Source organism: Monodon monoceros, unplaced genomic scaffold, assembly GCF_005190385.1.
Source record: "Monodon monoceros isolate NGI ecotype Baffin Bay Population unplaced genomic scaffold, NGI_Narwhal_1 Super_Scaffold_6, whole genome shotgun sequence".
Lineage (NCBI taxonomy): Eukaryota > Metazoa > Chordata > Mammalia > Artiodactyla > Monodontidae > Monodon > Monodon monoceros.
The window spans coordinates 78,314,221-78,329,749 of record NW_021703783.1 but is presented as its reverse complement, the minus strand read 5'-3'; the positions used below and the strand labels follow the sequence as shown (position 1 = coordinate 78,329,749).

At 44.5% G+C, this 15,529-nt stretch overlaps 1 protein-coding gene across 37 annotated transcripts in view; it reads left to right on the top strand.

Annotated features, from left to right (window-relative positions):
* The window catches only part of ANKS1B (ankyrin repeat and sterile alpha motif domain containing 1B), a 1,184,309-nt gene that overhangs the window by 1,128,728 nt on the left and 40,052 nt on the right, over positions 1–15,529 (top strand). For all 37 annotated transcript variants that reach the window (XM_029204282.1, XM_029204271.1, XM_029204270.1 and 34 more), the window contains 3 exons: positions 2,166–2,177; positions 3,489–3,575; positions 11,825–11,962. In XM_029204282.1, the coding sequence (XP_029060115.1) occupies positions 2,166–2,177; positions 3,489–3,575; positions 11,825–11,962 (237 nt within the window). The remainder of the gene's footprint in view (positions 1–2,165; positions 2,178–3,488; positions 3,576–11,824; positions 11,963–15,529) is intronic.

The window sequence follows — 15,529 nt, the reverse complement described above, 5'->3', positions numbered from 1 at the left end:
TTTGAGCCACTTTATCTGCTCCCATATCCTCAGCTACCCCCTCAATGTGGTTGGATTTCCAGATCTGAAAATTCTTATTTCCAGTTTCCTAGTGGACATCCCCACAGGATTATCAAACTGATAATCACATTCAAGAGGGTTTCATGCGAGAAAGCACATCTCCCTCCAGTGTTCCTATCTCGGCTGACGGCCTCTTTGTCCGCGGCGTCCTCCCGCTCACCCATCTTCTGTCCGGATCAGTCAGCAGATCCTCTTGATTCTTCTTTATCAGAATGGTGGCCCCCCCCTTCCATTCTCCAGAGCATCTACTTCAACTCAGGTGCTTAGGTTCTCTCAATTGAATTTACACCACAGCTTCCTGCCTCCCTGCATTCAGCCTCTAGCTATTCCAGTCCATCCAACCACCAGAACTGTCTTTTTGCAACAGAGATCTGATCCCTACTTAAAAGCTTCCAGTGGATCCCAGCTTGGTGGAGTAAGTCACAGTCTTCCAAACCTATTGTACCAGCCTCATCTCCCACCAATTACCCACACCCACTATATTATTTCTCATTTCCAGATGTTTATGTGTGTGTTGATTCTGCGGCTAAAACAGCCTCTGTGTCCTCTCCTGCCACATGGAGAATTCCTATCCAACCTTTAAGAGCCAGGTCGGTCACCCCTAGCGGGCAGCCGGTGTTAGTTGAATGAATGGATGAGGACTTGCCCACTTCCTCGTGCAGAGTGAGGCTCTCCCTGCTCAGCACTCTGGAAGCATTCTGTTCACACCTCTGTCCCATTTGTCAACATTTGCGTTGTAGCTGCTCTCTGTATCAGACCAAGCCAGGAACGGTGATGTGTGCTTCATGTGCCCCTTCCTCTCCCTCTCCCATGGCAGACGTTGTTCCCAACCCTCTTTACGACAGAGCCCAGACACAGGCTCAGAATCCTTCTCAACACGGCACTAGACAACCACTCTTCAGCAGACCGGAGTCTGCACACAGTCTGAGGTCTGTGTGACATCCCCCAAAGAAGACTGCATTTTTCCAGCACATGGGCCGCCTACCTAGTATAACCACTCAATTGCTCAATGAATGAGAAATGGGTTTTTCTTGATACTACCTGAAGTGTTGGTATTTTAACCTTAGGTTAGGTGTATATTATTTCATGTTACAGATAGATCTGTCCACGAGAATGCATTCACAGCAAGAGATGAGCGAGGTGATTTGTTAAAACCCATTGTTACTCTTTGCAAAGAAGTCTTCACACACACACACACACACACACACACATTCAGTCCACCAAACCACTGCCTGTTCCTTCCCCCTCGCTACAGATTCAGCCCCACGGCCTTGCCTTACAGTCAGCACACGGCATGTTATTTCCTCTAGCCTTGCCTTCACTTAATCTTGCACATTGTTAAGAGTTGGTTGGATAAAGCATTAAAAAAGATAAAAGTATCTATCCTTACATTCCAATTTCATAATATCTCTTTTCGGCAATCACAAAAGAAAACTGTTGAGTCTGGGTAATTTTAAAACTAGTTAAAAAGCACTTCGAGGGAGCTGCTTTTTTCTATACTGTATGAAACAGTTAATATTAAATAGTAATACTCTCAATCCATTTTCTTTGTCTTTGACGCGGATATAGTAGCTATCAAAAAGATGTGTGGAAAACAACCAGGAAAATGTGAAGCACCTTTTCCGTGGCTCAAGTGAAAGATGAAATATAATTATCATTATTGAGTTCAATGAGTTTCATTCACACTGTCCAACCTTCTTTCATTCTGGTCACCTTTTCAGAGTTTAAAAATGGAAAATGGGTAATAATAGATGAAGAAATCAAGAAAGTTCATATTTTTCTCGGTTTCCTTAATATACATAAGACAGCTGGTTGTGGAACACTCAAAGCAGAAGGCTCTTGCATGTCAGTCATCAGACAACTGTGCGATGCAATAAACAGAACGATGAGAAAACAGTAAAAGCAGAGGAGAGACAGGGTCTGGAAAAGCCTGCAGTAATCTCTAAAATAACAGTTTCCCTGCATCAACATATATCTGTAGAGCCTAGTCTCTTTACCGTTTAAGTCTGTGCTGTCTGTGAATTACTGAAATGGTTTCCTCTCACCTTTTTATGTATTTTCTCTCCTATTATGTTCTCACCTGTCTTGTCTGGAAAATCCATCAGGCTAACTGTCAGGTAGGTTCTTCTTGATATTTAATGTGATTATTAGGAGTATCCAGAGCAGGAAATGAAGTAAACAGACTGTGAGTGACCTGTGATGAATGAGGAAACTAACCAGAAAAGGCAGATGCTAAATTACGGAGAAACTTTTTGCAGATGCATAAAACTGTAGAAGCCGCAAACTGTAAGCACATGCAGCCATTGTGAACATCTATCGTAAGAACTTAGCCTCAGGGATCACGGCAGCTCTGAACGATAAAGTAGGTTGCCTGCACTGTTCGGTTTTGCTGTGGCTGAAAATACAGCCTGCCCCCAGAGGGCTCAGTTGTCATGGAGTGACCATGAGCAATTCTGCTGTAAACTATCAGCTTTTATAGATTTGGCCAGGTCCAAGAAAAATTCACGACGATGATTTTTGTTTTTTGTTTTTTTGTGGTACGCGGGCCTCTCAACGTTGTGGCCTCTCCCGCTGCGGAGCACAGGCTCCGGACGCGCAGGCTCAGCGGCCATGGCTCACGGGCCCAGCCGCTCCGCGGCATGTGGGATCTTCCCAGACACACAAACCCGTGTCCCCTGCATCGGCAGGCGGACTCTCAACCACTGCGCCACCAGGGAAGCCCCACGATGTTTTTTTTTTAAAGATCTTTTTGATGTGCACCATTTTTAAAGTCTTCATTGCATTTGCTACAATATTGCTTCTGTTTTTATGTTTTGGTTTTTGGGCCACGAGGCATGTGGGATCTTAGCTCCCCGACCAGAGATCAAACCCACACCCCGTGCATTGGAAGGCAAAGTCTTAACCACTGGACCACCAGGGAAGTCCCCACGATGATGTATTTTAAATCCCTGTTTTAAGTACGTATTCAGGCATGCCTTGTGCCTTGAAGAAAGAGAGAGACTAGGAAGAAATGGGGAGAGGTGGCATGTATTTTGTTAATGCTAAACTCATCCTTAGAGTTCAATCTGACATGGCTTAACTCTAGTCAAAAGAATAGTCGTTTGAAATTGCATAGGGGACAGAGCTGTTCATTTCTCCCCTTGGGGTCAGGGAAAGGGCGTATTCCTTCACCCACATGAAGTAGCGGAACAAGCTCTTTTTAGATCCTCAAGTGCAAAGCAGATACTTTATAAACCCAAACCATAGCTAAGCCCAGGAGGAGAGACATACATTTAAATTAGAGTGTGTTTGGTATGTGTTTGATGTGTGTGTGTGTGTGTGTATTGTTTTTAGCTTGAGCTCATTTTTATCTTTCAAGAGAAAGAATTATGTGCTACAGTTGCCAAGGAACACAGACTACTCTAATAGCTTTCTAATTTTAATTTCAGAAGTCTACAGAGCAAATGAAGAAGGTCCCTACTATTATTCTTTCAGTCTCTTATAAAGGAGTCAAATTTATTGATGCAACAAATAAGGTGGGTACCGCACCTCTCTTTGGTTTAGACACCAGATACAGTCCTGAGTAAATGATCTAAAATCCTTTGCTTCCCATCATACCCAACCTCCCCCATTTTAATCACTCCTCACCCCTGACTTTCATGATCCGTAAAACAACTGTATACACACACACACAGGGGGGCACATCGCATTTGGGGGCTTGATCTAGGATTCCTACACATACTTTGCTTTCACTTTTCCTTGGTACCTTCCTTAGTAGACTGTGGCCACTCAGTATCTGGCATGTCCCTTTGGATCCAGAGAATACTAAAACAGAAAAAAAAATCATGTCTAGTGTGAAAATGTACCAGTGTCATCATTCCTCCACCAGAGGAAGTGTATGTTACCAGGTGAAGGGCTAGAACATTTGTCTTTTCATTGCTCCGAAGATAGGCCTGTCCTTTCTTTTGATGTATGTAATGAATACCTGACGCAGGGAACCCATGCTCTGGCGTTTACATCATATAATTGCATTTCGTTCTCAACTATTGAGATGGAAGCGAGGGTTCCAACTGTACTGTCTTCTTAAGAGACACAATCAGAAAAGAAGCTCAGGTGGTGCTGTGACTCTGCGGTGACTTTGTGCTCACAGTGGGGACAGCTTGTGGGCCCTGAGGTCGAGTGTAGACATCTGGGTTGCATTTTACTTAGAAAGTGTCCTTTCTTGGCAAAGGTGACAGAGTGCAGGTGCTAGACTAGAAAACTCGGGTATGACCACTCTCACCCTCCATAAATTCAAACCTGACCTGCTCCTCCTCCAAAACCCCCAAATGTCCTGCATTTTCGTCTTACATCCTTCCAACCAATAAAGTGTAGAAATAGGGGAAATGAGGTGATGCCCATTGGTAAACACCATTTGTTTTCTGGACTGCCTACCTAGTCCTCCCAGCTGGACCCACTCCACTCTGGAGAAAGGAAACAAAAGTCATGAAACAGATGAATTTAAACAATGGAAATTTAGGACCACGGCAGCTGGATTTAGATCCAGGGAAACGTCCCGTGGGCAGTGACCCTTGACCATCTATAATAAACTTGAGCATCTGAATCGACCAGTTCAAAGCCTTCCCAATTTGTTTTCTGTAATGAAGAAGATTGCTATGTCGGTCAGATAAGCCCAAGCTCCCCAAGTCTACTTAGAACCACCTCCCAGGTTTAGAAGCAGTTCTGAAACTCAAGCCGAAAGCTGGTAACTCAGCCTGGTCATGCTAGTTGATGATACCCAAAGCACACTCAGAGTCAGATGCCTTACGTGGAATGATGCTTCAACCCGGCAATATGTCATTGACAGTTACTGCTGTCAGATTACAGTTATGGAAACTCTGATCAGAAAAATCCCAGTTGATTTGCTCTTTTATTTCTTGGAAGCAACTTTAGGTGCTGGTGCACAAACTTCCTTTAGCCCTAGATTATAGTCAGCTGGCTTTAAAAGTTTCAAAACTTTATGGAACTCTGACTGAAGATAGCATTGCTTTCACTGTTATCTAAATTTCAAGAAAGGCTTTGGCATTTGGATTCTTTTTACCTAACCTGGAGCAACTGTCTCTACCCCATTTGCACTTGAAAAACATGAATGGCAATATGTTACTAGCTTATGAGTCTGACACTCTCTTACATTAACAGCCTTAGCAGGCTTGGATCCTGACAGTTTCTGAACAAGTGGTATTTGCCCTGAGAAGTTTCCAGAGTCTTAAGGCTGTCATCTTATGAAGCTGGTGGTATGACTGGGTGCGTCTGTATTAACTGCATCCTCTCTAACCCACTCTCCACCATCAGAGGAAGGAGAGAGCGCTATCGGCTCTGTGGCATTTTGCTTACAGACACATCAAGGGCCGTAGATCTTGATCTCCCAGACTTTGAGGGAATGCTTCTGCTTCAGTCGCCAGTACTTAGATGAGTTATTCATAGATCTCTGCTCACTAATGGCTACTCTGGAAATCTAAGCAATGAAAGATACGCAAAAGATAATTGTGTGAATAAAGACACTAAATAAAGAAGGCCCGCGTTTCTTTCAAGCCCTTACAGTGTGGTCCTCAGCCTGTTTTCAGAATCCAGAGTAAAGGCAAAGTGCATATGTTGGTAGCAGGTGGAGCCAGCCTCTCTATGACTGTATGACAACGTGTGCCTGGCTTTTTTAGGAATTTGGGGACATCGACTTCAACACTGGGGCTGCACAGGGTCCCCATCCCAGTGTCCTGTGACGTAGTGACCTACCCCAGTCTAATGGTGGATAGGGAGAGGGTAGGTGACTCGGGGCCGTGGTCTAGGAGTTAGTGTGTGAGAAGCCTAAAGCAGAGAGTCTGTATTAGAAGGTGGAAGAAAGAAACGGTGTAGAGCTGCGTTGGTGGAGTTTGGGGAAGGCTGAGAAACACCGCCAGCCAGGGCTGAAGGCCTGGTTTCAGGGGGGCGCAGAGGAGCCAGTGTTGAAGGGTCGTCCTCAGGTTGTGGTATGAAAGGAACTGTGCTCATCCAGCAGTGTCTGCAGTGGCATCATGCGTGCCACTTGGTCCTGTACAAAGACCAGCTTCTAAATTAATACCCACAGCAGGAAAGGAGCAGATTGATAAACTCCAGGTCCTGCTTTCAGTTTGTACCAGAGATTCCTCCCCTGGGAAGCATCTGGGGGGAACCACTTTGATTTGAAGTGAAGGACTTGTGACGCATAGACATCTGTGAAGACCTCACAGTTTGTGGTGCTTGTGAGCACTAAGCCTGTAGTAAGACACAACCAGAAGTCACAGCTTATTGTTCATGTTTGATGCTTTCTTTTTTTTCAAATGCTCATCATTTTTTTAAATTAATCTATATTTATTTATTTATTGGCTGCGTTGGGTCTTCGTTGCTGCACACGAGCTTTCTCTAGCTGTGGCGAGCGGGGGCTACTCTTTGTCGCGGTGCACGGACTTCTCATTGCAGTGGCTTCTTTTGTTGCAGAGCACGGGCTCTAGGCACACAGGCTTCAGTAGTTGTGGCACTTGGGCTCAGTAGTAGTGGCTGGCGAGCTCTAGAGCGCAGGCTCAGTAGTTGTGGCGCACAGGCTTAGTTGCTCCGCATTATGTGGGATCTTCCCAGACCAGGGCTCAAACCCGTGTCCCTCGCATTGGCAGGCGGATTCTTAACCACCGCACCACCAGGGAAGTCCCCTGTACTTTATTGTTAACCGGTCCTCTCCTAACCGCTGCATGTCTGTAACCCTACCCTGGTCAGATAGAGGGGGTGTTCAGCCTGCACTGGACGCATAGAGTAATCGAAGGCCTCAGACCTTCACTAAGTGACTGCCCTGCAGTCACACAGCTAGCTGGTCATGGAGAAGGACCAAAACTTAACTTTCCCACTCCCTGACCTAACGCTTTTTCACTTTCACTCCATGTGACCTTCCACCAGTTCGTTTGACATGCAGTGGATACTTAATTAGGTGTTAATGACTCTTCCACTCCTTTTAGCCCCATTAGACTGTGTGAAAGATGAACCCTCCAGCAAAGCACTTCTTTCCTTTTACTCTAATATAAAGTACCAGCTTTGGCTGAGTTCATGGGGAAGGGTTAGGTGCCTAGCTGTAAACTTGTAAACCTGTTACCTAGCAACTTGGGAAATGATTTGAATCACTAAACCTGGTAAGAAGGAAGAAGCGGAAAATGATCTTGAATTAAAAATGGAACTTGGATTAGATCTATACTAAAATGTTATAGGTAAATCACACCAGCTTTCTGTAGATCCATAGCCCAGAGGTACGTTAGCGTGGCATTCTGCCAAGAGCGCTACAACTGCTTAGTTCCAGACCCATCTTCAGATCAGCAGGGTCTTCCAAGAGGTGACACCGTCCGCACATCCAGTGCTTGGCTGAGGGTGGGTTGCATTTTGCCTTCCTGCTGTGACCCCCTCCTCAGTCTTCTCATCCAGCTAAATTAGGAACAATGCAGTGCCTGGGTTGGTTTGTTAGTTTGTTTTTAATTTATTTATTTTTGGCTGCGTTGGGTCTTCATTGTCGTGTGTGGGCTTTCTCTAGTTGGGGCGAGCGGGGGCTACTCTTCGTTGCGGTGCGCGGGCTTCTCATTGCGGTGGCTTCTCTTGTTGTGGAGCATGGGCTCTAGGCACTCGGGCTTCAGCAGTCGTGGCACATGGGCTCAGCAGTTGTGGCTCGTGGGCTCTAGAGCGCAGGCTCAGTAGTTGTGGTGCACGGGCTTAGTTGCTCCACAGCATGTGGGATCTCCCCGGACCAGGGCTCGACCCGTGTCCCCTGCATTGGCAGGTGGATTCTAAACCACTGCGCCACCAGGGAAGCCCAGTTTATTTGTTTTGAATGTCAGCTTCAAACAGGGCTTATGCTATTTTTTTAGGCACAGATTAACTTGGAACTTTTGCCTAAACAAGTGCCAGTTGTTTTTTATAGCACATATTTCTAAAAGCTCAGAGTCAAATTAAGACTGTGCTCTTCTCATCTGCACCTCCCTCTCTGCAGGTCTCCTCCAGGTAGCCCTCGACCAGGGCTGCTGCCTCTATGTGGGGGGCGCTCTCTGGATGGGTGCTGCATTGTCTCCCTCATAAAAGGCCTGGCCTGTGGAGGAGACTCAGAGAAGGGCCCTACCTGTCGTAGTCGGGAGTGAGGGAAGCAGGGAGAGGCCAGTTTCTAGGCCCATCACTTCGTTATCACACCCCCTTCTGAGACCGTCTCTGTTAATTGGCTGAACCAAACAAGTCTCTTCTACACCCACCAGCGAGATACCTCTTTAGCTATTTCTCTACATGATGAAAGGCAACAGACAAGAAAAAGAATCACTCCCTGTTGAAGGGTACTGAGCTGCCAAGTTTTCTAGCCAAAGAAGCGACAGGGTGACCCCAGTCCTGGCTTGAGCCTTTTAAAAGCCCTAGTCTCCTTAGAACATGCTTAGATATGGAGGCTCAGCTGCATCAAGGCGTCTACTTAAACTGAGGAACATCACCTGTACCTCATGATGATGTCAGCTTTTAATTTATGGAGGAGCCACTAATGACAGGGTGGAAAGAATGTATCCTTCCTTGACTTCTCCAAGGAGGAGAAAACTGTGCAGTCTTCATTCCATCTCCAGCTATAGTATCCTTAGTCTTGGAATCATCGTACACATAGAGAACTAGCCTCGCTGTTCTGCAGAGGTGGGCAGTACAGACTGATGGCAGTGTCTCAGTGTTACCTAATGCACATTTGTGTGCCCGATGCACAGTGAGGCTAAGCAAACCGAAGGTCAGAGTTTGGAGCAGAGAAAGGTTTACTGCAGGGCCAAGCAAGGAGAACGGGTGGCTTGTGCCCCCAAAATCTCCAAACTCCTCAAAGGGTTTCAGCAAAACATTTTTAAAGGCCAGGTGAGGGAGGGGCGTCCCAGGGTATGTGATCAGCCCATGCACAGTTTTCTGATTGGTTGATGGTGATCAATCCTTAGGCACTGGAAGGTCTGGGGGCTACATGCTCATGATCATCAGTAGTTAATTTCTTCCTTTTGGTGGTGGTTTTGAGCCTCTGAAAAACTCAGGGAATATGCATGAGATACTATTATTTGGGTACTTCTGAGAGGAGGTACAGCAGAGGACATGAGGGAGGGGTATGTCCTGAGAATGCCGCTGCTCAGTTACATCAGTAGTGAGATCCCAGGTCCTCACCACATTCTAGCACCACGGATATATTAGGAAGCTCTGTTCAAAATACCTCCCTACACAGTCCATTGCTATGAATTCATTTAAAAGCAAATTTTTAAAGTGCCAATTAGGATGACTGAGTGCCAGTAACATGAGTTATTCTTAACTGATTGTAGAATGTCTGTATTCGCTTGCCTTTCCTCTAGTTTAGACCATGGGAACAGAGGAATTAAAGTTTCAGCAGTGGGAGAGAAGGCTGATTTGGGGACATGGAGCAACGCAGAGGAGGGCAGGCCTCGGAGTTTAAAAGACAGCCCTGGGCTCCTGGAGATTAGAGAAGAGGGGGCCGGTTTCCAGAAAGTTGGGAGGGAGGACCCAGAAAGAGGAAAAATGTCTTAGCACTATAGTAAGTTACCATAGACTGGGTTGCTTAAACCATGAATATTTATTTCTCACAGTTTTGGAGGCTGGAAAGTCCAAGATGAAGTCACCAGCAGATTCAGTGTCTGATGAGAGCCCCCATTCCCTGCTTCATAAGTGGCCGTCTTTCTGCTGTGTTCTCACACGGCAGAGAGAGCCAGCTAGCTCTCTTGCCTTGTCTTGTAAAGGCACTAATAGCATTCACGAGAGCTCCACCCTCATGACCTAATCACATCCTAAAGGCCCACCTCCAAGCAGCATCACACTGGGGGGCTAGAATTTCAAGATACAAACTTGGGGAGGATGCAAACATGCGGTTCATAATTAAGAGAGATCCCCAAAGATACACTTTACCTACTTTACAATTTTTCCCTGGGCCACAGTGCTGTCCACACCACTGAAAATTGTCAGGAGTGACATCTTGTGAATTGGCAAGATTCAGGGAATTCAGTGCAATAAAAATCACAGGGCACTTCACTGTTAACACTTTCCCGAGAAGTTGATCAACCTTATGCTAGTAAAAAAGAAAGTCTCAAGAACACAAAATGCCAATTTAGTTAAAAGTTGGAGCCAATGCTCTATTTTCAGTAATAGTGGATCCTGGATAGGTGAGACCAAATCCACAGGCTTCCCGAAGTAATAGCAGCCCCCAATTAAAGTGATGGCGGAGGCTCTCAGCACCTGCTAACGTCATACCTATAAAGACCACGCAGAGCTCATTAATTTTAAATTTAAGACTCACCGAGCTCCTAATTTAGTTTTCTCCTTGGAGAAATGCTATCTGGATGCCAGAAGAGGATCAGCACCTTCTATTTTGAAACTCTGTCTTGCGATAGGATGTTACTTGTTTATGGGATTCTGATTTCAATTTGAGTTATTTCTGACAGCACTGCATGTAGCGTCAACATACAGGGTCACTGTGAAGAACGTCTTAATTTAATTTCCTTTTATGTGTTAATTCTGTAATTGCTTACCAACCACATAGCTCAGTAGAGTGAGGGGCGTGAAGTACTTGCTGGGGGCGCTGGCAGGAAAGGGCATTTTGTAAGCAATTTTAGGCATTGATGAGTATACACAGAGCATTACATTCGCTCAGGTTACTTAAGACTGTGCAGTTACAAAGTAATTAGGGTAACTAAAGCATTGAGGGTTTTAGATCTATGACAACTGCACAAACATAAACGGGATATTGTGAGGTTAAGAAATGTTTGCATGATTATGTGAAATATTTTGCTTCTGAAATACATCAGTGTATCAAAAGAAATTTCTGGCTGGGTTGGCAGCCCAGGTGATGCTCCTTGGTTATTTTGTGCTTCGGGATAATGGTACTTAAACCTTTCCTCGGTTACCTCCCACCGATTATTCTTAGAGGCAGGTTGGGATGAGGGGGCTGGCAGGGAGATGGCATGAAAAAGCGCTAGCCGAGAGAAAAAATGAAATTATGTTCAACCAGTGAGAGAGAGGTGGGGCTGAGAGGTATTGCAACGTAACCTCAGGCGCAGTTCCACTACCTGCCCTGCACACCTTACACTGAGTACTGGTTTCGCCACCTGTGAGCTGATGATGAGGGGTACCACAGCACCGCTCATAATGATACACAGCGGCTATAGTTAGCAAAGCGTTGTCATCCACGGGGCGCTGCACCTAGCATGCAGCGTGGTGTTTCCCTCATCCCGCCCTTACACCTTAGTCTCCACGGAGTCTTCATGAGAGAGCGCCTTGACGCACCCTCGCCTACCTGCCTTGGCTCTGGGGAGCTAGGGGCCAGGCACAAGACAACAGGTAAAAGAGGGTGAGGGATCAGCCTCCCGGCAGGCAGAACAACATGGCAGGTGATCCTTTCCAGACAGGGTTAGCAGGAGGCGGCGCTGACTCTACATGGAAAATGGAAACAGTGAAATGCTTAGTAGTTACTATTTTTTTTTAAAGTGTCTGCCACCCAGACTGCTTCTGCACGCAGCACCGTGTGAGAACTGCTGCTCCAGGACAGGACTATTTTAGGTTGTTTTTAATTAAACGAAAGCATTCCTTCCAGACCTGGTGTACCTTTGCCCACGGATAGTGTGTTGAATCACTTTGAATGTTGCTGCTCTAGAACATTCTAGGACGAGGGAAAGCAACTGCTTCCCAGATCATTTGCCTTGGTTCTAAAATATGCTGGTTTGCAGAGGAAAACAACGGTCGTTTGTGTCATTTCTTCCAGAACATAATTGCCGAACATGAAATTCGTAATATCTCCTGTGCTGCCCAGGACCCAGAAGACCTCTCAACATTCGCTTATATCACAAAAGATTTGAAGTCCAATCACCACTACTGTCACGTGTTTACTGCCTTCGATGTGGTGAGTAGCTACCCTCTTTGGACAAACTAAATATTTCCCTGAATATACCTGGACTTTATTGAAAGCCCAGCTTGCAATTTAGATGCTTGGCTTGTTTACCAAGTTTTAAGGTATACCTGGTGTAAGGTATCTTGCAGACTCAGCTTTTCTGAGTTTTTTCTGTATTTTCGTTCATTCATTAAATTTAGAACTCCACTTCTATCCAGTATCTGAAATGTCATTGCTCAGTTACTAACCTCACTTTTCATATCAGACGAGTTCCTTTCTTTCTCTGGTACCAAAATATAGTAAATGTCTTCCAGCCTTTCTGTTCCTTTGCTATGTCTGTTGGTTTCTTTGGTAGCCATTTCTAAGTAGTAGGGCATGATAGTCTAGGTTTGTTTGGAGGAAAAATAAATTCAGTGCCTCATACAATATTTGTGGTTTTCTATATTGAATAGTAGTTAAATTAGACATTTATAAATAATAATTGGGAACAGCAAGGTTTGGTTCATTTGAATATGGCCCGTATTCAGAGGTTAGTCTTGTAATGACGTCCTTATGGTGTTACACACCTATAGTCCTATTTGTCATTAAGTCTAAAAACTAGCCCATATATTACAAGCTTGGAAAATGGAAGCAATTCTAGAAAATAACAAGTATTCCTTCTTGTACCTTCAGGATGGTACAAATTGCTCGAGGATAACTCTATTTTAGTACATTGGGCATTCTAAATTTGAAGCAGACAGAACAGAGACAGCTACAACCATGAAATAATTTGTAATCAGAAGAATTCTAAAATGTCACTTTAATTTGACAATTCTTCTCTGCTCAAGTTTTGAAATACACAGGTTTAAAGAATTACACAGAAATTGCAGTATAATATATTCTTGAGAGGCCAGCCCACAGTTCAATGTCATGGGTAAGACTGCTTGAAGCAATCATTTTTAGTTCTGACAAACTCCCACGGACCAAGGACCACAGTAACCCAGTATTTACCCCATCCTAAGGGATGTTAGGCTCGTGCCCAGAACGTTGTATCAGGCTGTGAGTGGCCCATCCCTTTCAAGTTTTGAAGATTGAAAACAGGAAAGAATGCTATGTGCCTTTAATTTTTTTTTCTATTTTGAGAGGCATGAGGAGAATAATATACAGGTGGTCTGTGTTAACAGTAAGGACTGCAAAGCCAAACCCTCAAAGGCTGCTCTAGATATCTCTGGATGCGTTTGTTTGCATGGGATCAACAGTGTTGATTGAAGCCATGTCAGCATTAGGTTTCTGGTGCCTTAGACATAACTTGCCATTCTTGTGAAATGCAATTGTTTCTTTTTTTAAGCGTTTTTTTAAAAATATTTATTTATTTGGTTGCACCAGGTCTTAGTTGTGGCAGGTGGGCTCCTTAGTTGCGGCATGCAGGCTTCTTAGTTGCAGCATGCATGTGGGATCTAGTTCCCTGACCAGGGATCAAACTCGGGCCCCCTGCATTGGGAGCTCGGAGTCCCAACCACTGCACCACCAGGGAAGTCCCGCAATTGTTTCTTAAAACAGCAAAATTCCATTCTATCCACATACATTTTGGCTTGCATGATACACCTTTCTCTGGGATTTGCCTTGCTGTCATAGAAAGAACAGGCTGCTGAGAGCTCACATCCCAACTTGCTGCCTGCTCCCTGGTCTTAGACGAGTTGCAGGACTTTTCTGAGTCCTGATTTCCTTTGTCTATAAAATAGGCACGGGGATTGTACCTTACAGGTTTTCTTTGGGATCGGAATGAAGGAACGTATGTAGAGCATTCATAAATAATGCGTGTTCAGTGTTTGCTTCCCCCGCACCACCTCTTCTCTCTCCTTGCCTGCTGACCTCACAGTTCACAGCCTGGACTTTTTCTGCTAAAAGACATAAGATAGATTTTCTAGAAGTGTACTTGTGGTCCGAAGTTTTCCCACTGCCCTTGTGAAAGAATTGAAAAAAATAGAAGAAAAAATAAATAAAATAGAAACGATAGAAAGAAAGCATAGATTCTGTAGGCCTTCTATTGGTATATTGCATCTATATAGTGTTTTCATTGAATGTCAACATTAGTATTCCAGTATTGTCAGGATGAATTCCACCCTTCCCTTGGGTATTGCAGCATTTCTTTCTAAATTGGTTTTAGAGTAATATATAATTTGCCTTCATCAGGGTATCCAAAACATTGTTCTCTATTGAAGCTAAAAATGATGCCCATGGGCCATCTGGCCTCTTGAGTTTTTTAAGCGTGTGTATATGTGACGACAGAATACAGAAGTGAAATGTGGGGGAAAAATAGTCAATTGTTTAGTTTTAAGATCAACATGATGTTCCTGATACATTTGGAAAACGAGTGGAGAATTGCTTCACCTTTTGTTTTTTCATCCAGATGTTTGATTTAATGTAGACATTCACTAGGTTAGGAGTCTGGTTTCAGCTCCAGAGGATTTTCATCTCACATCACAAATCCACCATTTTAATCCTCTCTAGGTGAACAGTTTGTCTAACTTCAAAAATAGTAACAAAGGCCACCAGCCTTAACGTGGGCCTTCGAGCAATTTTGAGATGCACCAAGCTTTGCTTGCACTAAAAAAAAACCTCTTTGAGCATGGATTTTGTATCTTTATGTAGGGCAGTTCAATATTCAGTCCAGTCTTGAAGCCTTAAAATTCTTTTGGTATGAACCAGTCCCCCAGGCTGCCCAAATGGCAAAAGAAAAGAAAAGAATACCTTAAGTATACATTTAGTCTTTCAGCTGATGTGTATGAGTACATGCACATTTTTAATTGCAGTTATTGCTACTTTGACCTTGTAGATCTTTTATGGGTCACAGGAAGTTTTTACGAATATTTCTTATCACCAAGAAAACCCAATGATGTCTAGGAGGCTTCCAGTTTACGGAGAGTTGGATTTGAAATTCAGAGCATTTTTCCCATAGAAATCCTGCGGTCTTGGAGACTCAAGCCCCCCTACTAATATGAGCATGTGAATTTAACATAGTTCCTTTACTCTGGGACCTTGCGGAGCCCTTCACAGGCTCAGACACCGGGAGGGGGTGGAGTGAACCTGGTTTCCCAAGTTCATTTGGCCGTGGTAGCCTCTTTTGGGGAGAGCTTCTCACGGAGGTGGTGTTCTGCAGAACACACTTCAGGAAATGTTACGCTTTATCTTCTCTAAGCTTGTTTCCATGACTTAGAATCTATGCTAAATTCAGCTTGTGATATTTTCAGTTTTTAATGACAGGTAGATGAAAAATTTAAAAGACTAGAGCAGAAAGGGAATTAGGGTTCCCAAGAAAAGCCAGTATGTACCTACCGGCGTGCTCCAGACCTACTCTGCATTCTAGACTCACTATGGTGGCCGCTGATTTCTAGTCACCTCCCCAGTGGGACACATCCCATCCACTACAGAACAAGAGGCTGCCCGACCTCCACCTTCCAGGCAGTGGAAACTTGGGGGAAGAGAGTAGGACTGTGTAGGAAAAAAGAATGTGTTACAAGACCAGGAGTTGTAAGGCTTAAAACAACGGATTCAGCTTTTCTCTTCTCCACTCTTATCTCAAATGAATGAAGGGGAAAT